The sequence below is a fragment of the Alligator sinensis genome, unplaced genomic scaffold (assembly GCF_000455745.1).
Source record: "Alligator sinensis unplaced genomic scaffold, ASM45574v1 scaffold640_1, whole genome shotgun sequence".
NCBI lineage: Eukaryota > Metazoa > Chordata > Crocodylia > Alligatoridae > Alligator > Alligator sinensis.
The window spans coordinates 418-7,394 of NW_005843464.1; the positions used below are offsets into that span (position 1 = coordinate 418).

The 6,977-nt window shown below is 40.6% G+C and overlaps 1 protein-coding gene across 1 annotated transcript in view; it reads left to right on the forward strand.

Moving 5' to 3' along the window:
- The first annotated feature begins 316 nt into the window (after positions 1-316).
- Positions 317-6,977, forward strand: part of LOC102373703 (MICOS complex subunit MIC27-like) — a 12,048-nt gene continuing 5,387 nt past the window's right edge. The window contains exons 1-3 of the mRNA XM_006038784.3: positions 317-394; positions 1,208-1,299; positions 2,773-2,871. Of these exons, the coding sequence (XP_006038846.3) occupies positions 349-394; positions 1,208-1,299; positions 2,773-2,871 (237 nt within the window). The 5' untranslated portion in view covers positions 317-348. The remainder of the gene's footprint in view (positions 395-1,207; positions 1,300-2,772; positions 2,872-6,977) is intronic.

Here is a 6,977-nt window from a genome sequence, read left to right on the forward strand (position 1 = left end):
ACTCACTTCTGGCTCTGTGCACCTTGGAAAACACAGGCCTGATCGTCCAATGGGTACTAGACCCAATACAAGCGCTTGGGGCACTTCCCCAAGTCAGGGGCTTATTAGGAAGCCTCCCTTAGTCCACCGACCTAAGGGGCCTCCTTGGCATAATTTAGACCCACCCCTCAATAAGTCTCCACACCGGTCACAAGGAGAACTTTATTGATTACAGGGGTAGGGCGGAAACAGGGTAAAAGGTAGAGCAATATCAAAGAGAGTTATAGTACCCAGAAGGATTAAAAGAGGACAGAAAGGAAAGATGGAAAGGTAGCAAATATATTTTTTTTTTCTTTTTTTTTGGAAGACATGCTAATGGTGAATCGCAGACCAATGCACTTTACTTCAGAACCAGGCAAGCTGCTTAAAATGATATTTGTCTAATAGAATAATAAGATACCTATCACTAGTTGAATATGATGCAGATAAATCCCAGTCCATTTTTTTAAAGAGAACTTTGTGTTTTTCCTTACGACTAGATTTTTTTTCAGCATGTAACTAAATAGTAGCTAAAAACTGGAGAAGAGATTTTATTTGAACTTTTGGAACCCTTTGAAAAAATCTGTCAAAAAGGCTATTAAGGGAGATCATAAACATTGCTGTTCTTTCAAAGGAATTATTTTAATTGTATAAAGAAAATTAAAGGATAATTCATAATTAAAGATATAGTGCCTGTTGGCTAGCCCCACACTGAAGCATCCTCTTGCCCCAGCCAGCCCCTCTGCAGTATATTGAGTCAGTGGGAGCAGCCCTGGGCTGACAGACTGACCCACTGGACCACTTGTCAGCCGGGGCTGCTCCAACCTGGCTCAATGTGCTGCGATCCCGGACGCGTGTGTAAGCGAATGCCTGGGAAGAATAAACTCTGGTGCGATAAGGACCAGAGTTTCTTGCATTGTATTAATATGCACATGTAAATGCGCCCAGATTCTCACTGTTTGTCAGTGTCTGTTTCTTAAACAACATTTCTAAATTTCCTTTTCATGAGTTAAGAACATTTTGATTTAATTTGAAATGGACAAAAACCAAATTTCAGATAAGTCTCCCAGTCAAACTGGGGAATACATTTGTTCTGAATAATTGCCAAGATAAATCTCTAAAAGGACATAGTACTGGACAGCTATGTTTTATTTGTATCTAATATCTGGGTTTTTTTTGGCTTATGCAGGTTCTAGATTTAAGAAAATTGTTTATCCATTAGGACTTGCCACTTTAGGCATATCAGTTTGTTATCCAGCTCAGTCGGTAAAAATTACTAAGGTAAGAGTTCATACAGTGTGAAAGTATTGATATTTAAAAATTTAAATGAGACTGAAATCTTACCAGTCTTCAGTTTCCCGGGGTATAGAGTTGGCATCCAACTGCAATGACAGTAGTTTATAAAAAATTGTGTTTGTGATATGTCGGTTGTTAATTACATGTCCATTAAAAGTGAATAAAATAACTGAATTTATTTTAATATAGTGCTGTTTCATGTATTTAATTCTTATGTGGAGGAACCAGTTTCAATTAAAATGTGGTACAATTACATTTTCAATTAAAAAAAATCACATTTTCTGGAAGCTGTTTCTTTCAACACATTATCATAATACAGGACAATCCAGTTGATCTACAGCTGAAGTTTCTTAAGCTTAACTGTAAAGTGCACCCAGTCTTTTAGCAGGGAATCACTGTCTTTGTCTTTTTTACTACCATCTTGCAGTTATTTGGCTGTCTGGTTAGAATACTGTCGTTGTCTTGTCTGTGTTAATCACCTAGATATTTGTTCGTTTGTTCTGTCATTCATTTGTTCATTCTGTCATTCTTTCTTTTGTAAATATTATTTGTTTACATCTGACTGTGTTCTGTCCTGAAAACTAAAAGTTTCAGCCTTTCATGTAACGTTTGCTGTAATTGTCAATGGAGCTTGGGTAGCTCATGATCGTGAAAATCCAAATTTCAGTTCAAATGAATAGGAGAACTACAGTGACAATACACTGTGGCCTTGCCTCAAGATTTCTCATTAAACCAAACCATTAATCCCTATGCAAAATCTAAGTACACAAATTTTTACATAGTGTGTGCAAAAATTTTTGTCTGAGTAAATAGCATCCTCCTTGGTTGCAGAGCATCAGTAGAACCATTATGGAGATGTTACTGCAGCTTAATGCATTTTCCTGGTTATAGGCTGAGTAAGGACCTCACGACAGACTTCTGTAAAGTGAAACAAAAGTGAACTTTTGTAGAGTTCAATAATCAGTCAGGTCTTTTTTATTTCTTTGTTTTCCCTTTCTTCTTTGTGGGTTTGCTTTACCTGTGTTTAAATTTAACTTCCATTTTCCTTGTATGAATAATACCAGACATAAAGTAAGCCAGATTTTGGTCTGTCATGTTTGTGGCATGTGTTAGATTGATGCTCATCTAGCCAGTTGTATACACTTATTCAAATCGGTATTCCCTGATCAGGTTTCAATTCTATTTCATGTAAAAGGATGCGTGGTGATTAAAAAAAGGAACATTGCCTTCAGATTTACCATAACTAATTAAATATGCTTTATAACCTAAGAACTGGGGGAAATAATTCTGGGTAGCATCATATTTTTGAAAGGCAGATTACTGAAAAGTTATGTTTTATCTAGTATTGGATAATAATAGTTTATTACAGGAGCAAATTTGCTTTACATGAAATATTCAAAAACCCTGAAGTTCTTAAAACTTCCTTTGAAATAACACATTTTTTTTAAATTAAATTAGGTAACAGGGAAAAAGGTATATTCTGCAAGCCATCAAACGTATGAAACAATACAGTCATTATGGACAAAAAGCTCTTCTGTCAAAGAAGAAGGCACAAAGGTAGGTTTTTCCAAGGACTGACCTGCTGTATTTTTTTTTCAAAGTGCAGCTTTAAGCAAAAATATAACATATTTGATAATATAATATAATTATGTTTGTTGATAGAACCAAAATAAAAGAGGGCCAGAAAGGACTTCAGGAATTTATGTAGTCCAGTCTGCTTCTCAAAGCAGGATCTTATCCCTGTCTAAGTATTTGCCTAACCTATACTTAATACCTTCCAGTGATAAAGATTTCACAGCCTCCCTAAGTAGCCTCTAGGGGGACTGCTTAACTACTCTTAGGTTGCGTCTACACGTCACCATATGGCGATGTTGCTAAGATGCCGTGCTTTAGTATTTTTTTCTGGTACTAAAGTACAGGTGGTTACTTTGTCGCTCGTGCAGTGGTTACTTCACCATGTGTGCGGCACACGAGTAGATTTCACTGCTACATCGCTGTAGCATACTATAGCATACTATACCCAGGAAGTTCACCCCTACAGTGATGTAGCTGGTGATCTTGTCGTCATAGTGCACCATATGGCAATGTAGCACATCACTATGTTGCCGCAGGGTGACATGTAGACACACCCTTATAGACTATTATCAAGTCCTCCCTTCTCTTTATTTTAGTTTTCTCTTCTCCTTCTTAAATAATCCCAGTTTTCCTAATCTTTCCTCATAAATCAGGTTTTGTAGACCTTTAATAATTTTTGCTGCTCTCTGGACTTTTTAATTTTTTATGTTTCTTAAAGTGCGATGCTTAAAACTCCAGGTGATGCCTCACCTGTGCTGAGTAGCATGAAAGAATCACTTCCCATTACCCACAAACAACACTCCTGTTAATATAACTTTGTATACTATTGACTCTTCTGCAGCAAGAGCACACTGTTGACTTTTGTTCGGCTTAAAGTTCCCTGTAACCCCCGGGTCCTTTTCTGCATTACTGCACCCTAGCCAGTCTTGCTGCAATTTGTATTTGTGGATTTGATTGTTCTGTCCTAAGTGCAGTACTTAGTACTTCTCCTCTCTGACTTTCAGGCAATCGCTTTGAACTGTTTCTCCAGTTTTGCAAGGTTATTTTAAACACTGACCCTATCCTCTAGTGAGGCTAACCTTTTTAGCAGAAGGACCACAAATTAGCTCCGCACCCTCCCTGAATATCACTTCGATCCCACTCCCCTGTCCAACCTGCTGCTCTGTTTCTGCTTCCTGCCTGATCTCCTGCTATGCTTTCTGCTTCCTGCTCAGTCTCCTGCTGTGCTGCCTGTCCCACACAGAGGTTGCCCATGCCACTTGCGGTATTCTTACCACAGGTTGACCACCCCTGCTCTAAAGTGTTCGCTACCTCCCTCAGCTTGGTGCTAGCTGCAGAATTTCTGACTGTGCATTCAATCCCATCATCCAAACAGTGCCATAGCCAGGAAAGATCAGTAAAAAGAAGTTGAAATTGATAGCCTATGTTTCTACTTAGAGTATTTCATTTATTTCATAATGAGATTATCAATTTCAACTGCCCTTTAGTACTTTTGTAGCTACTTCTGATAGCCTTTTCTTCACAGTTGTAAAGCCCTCATCCAATTCTTTGGGTGATTTATTTTCATTTAGGTAATGGAGTTCAACAAAAGCCTTTGTTTTATCAAGTATTTAATTACTCTCTATCTGCTTCTTTCCTAGACTTAAAAAAGGCACTTTGTGTTTGTGCCCAAGAGTTTATTTAATATGTTAAGAAGGTCTGTCTTTTTCCTCCCGGTCTGTCCTCTCTGAACAAAGTGTATTCATCCATGACAACTTTACAGTGATGTTAACTAGCTGACCAAGTCTCAGTTATCTTAAATTGGTTACAGTTTTGTGCTTGGATTAAGTCACCTTGCTTATTCCCTGTCTTCCTTGCATTAGTGTATAAACATCTTGAATAACTAGCTTATTGCCCAGCCAATTCACTTCTTACAACTTTAAGATTCCCCTTATTACTAACTATTCTTTGATCTTAATCCAAGTCACCCTGCTTTTTACTTACCGTGCTTTTGTCTCCATTTCCTGTTGAACCTAGTTTAAAATCATCCTCACTATGTTTGTGAGACTATATGCCAAGATACTTTCACCCCGCTTCATTAGATGGATACCATCTCTTCCTAGAACACCTTTTCTTGTAATACTACCCCATGATCAAGGAAGTAAAAGCTATTTGAGAGAGACTATCTGCTCAGCCATTTTATTTTCAAAATGTGACTACACCTGCCTAGACCTTTACCCTTGATTAGAAGGGGTGATGAGAACACAGCTTGAGCTCCTGTCTTCTCTTCCCTCGTGGCCATGGCTCAGTAGTCACTTCTGATCTGTGCAGGGTCACACCTGGCTATATCATTAGTGCACCCATCTCAGCAACCTTTGCATAACATCTTATATTCAGGCTCCTGGTAGGCACCAGGTCTTTTAAGATGATAGGCAGTCAACAGATGAATGCCACTGTGCCCATCTATGCCATATCAGCCACTTCCAAGCAGCTCGGGACCTGGTAACCCAAATTTGGGCCCTTGTGGTTTTTGGTACTTTGATCCGTTAAATGCTTTCCCCTAAGGGAGTCTTCCCTTGCTCGCCTTGGTCTTAAAAAGGTAAGGGAGGCTTTTTCATATGGTATGGACCACCCTTAGGTGCACTCCGTACAGATGTTTCTTGGGGCGCCTTTTCCCCTACACCCCATCCACGTGCCAACCTATAAGTGTCTTGCGGAATGGTTTTCACTACCTGGACTTTTGTCTGGCTGGACCAGCCTGATGACCCCAGTCCTGTTGACTACTTTCTTGAGAGGGAGCTGGTTTGCTATCACTGAACAGCTCCAGGGCTACTGAGGAGTAGCCAGGGTTACTTCGTGACTCCAGTCATTGAACAAAAATGGTGAATGGAAACTTAAGTTCTATTCATAGTTCTATTCATTCTCAGTCTTTAGATTACAGTCCGTTCCACTGGGGCTTCATAATCAGATTAGATCATCAGTTAAATTCATTGCAGATCCCGTCATCCACGCAGGCCCTCTAGGAGCTCTCGGTCTCCTCAGCCCTGCAGCGCTCAACTGTCAGAGATAATGTGTGGGAAATGGTGAAAAGAAAAACAAAGGTGAAATTAAAACACAAACAGGGAGGCTGTAGTGCTCCTCCTCACTCATGCGTCCCCTTCGGTAGCCGGGCCTTCGGATCCTAGGCCCTTCCTCCTCTAGGGTGTCATCGGTCTTAGGATAGGGAAGATACCCCTCTGTAGAACCGGTGTGGCATGTGCTTGCTTGGTAGTGCTGCCCTGGAGCTTGCAGCTGCCGTGATGCTGCTCTTGCTTCCCCTTTTGCTGTTCTGTGCTGGCTCTTGTTGTCCGTCTCCAGCGTGGGCGTATAACATCACGTCTCTGCACTGCCCCAGCCACACTGACATCGTGATTAAAAACCACACGGATAGTGTCAACCACTGCTCCATGTCTCCAGCTGCTGCACCTGTAGCAGGTAAATTCCCTCTGGTTCCAGCCCTCACCAGGCCACTTATCAGGACCTCTGGCATCCTTCCACCGCCCCTTCATCCCCAGGGCAGGGGTTTTCAGCCCCTAGGTCTTGTTGCGCTGCAGCAGCCACCATCCACAGAAGGGAATTGGTAACAACCATCACCCTTTGTTTTCTTCTGGATATCATGGATTTGTTCTTCCCAGCTGTTAGGGTACATGGTTTTCTTCTTTCACCAATGGAGTAAGCTCCTTCTCTGATGCCAGGGGTTTGTACCAGTTCTTCACCTTGATGGTTGGGGATTCAGAACCCTACTTCTGAACCAGAGGTGACCAGCTGAGAGCTTCTACCTTCGTGAGCATCCTGTTCTTTGTTCCCTTGCTGCCTTCACTGCCTGATATTCTTGAAGGTCTCCTTGGCAGCATCATGCCATGCTGACTTATGTAATTTACCTAAATATTCTTTAACTTTAGAAATTCTAAATATTCAATTTGTTCCCCAATCCATTCTTCACTTGTGTCTTTTTACTGTACAAACTTTAGTTTTAAATATCTGGTCAGAATTAACCTCCTTAACTTGCATAAGTATTTGCAGGATCAGGGCATAAATCCTTAACACCTCTGATGTTGCAAACAGGAATG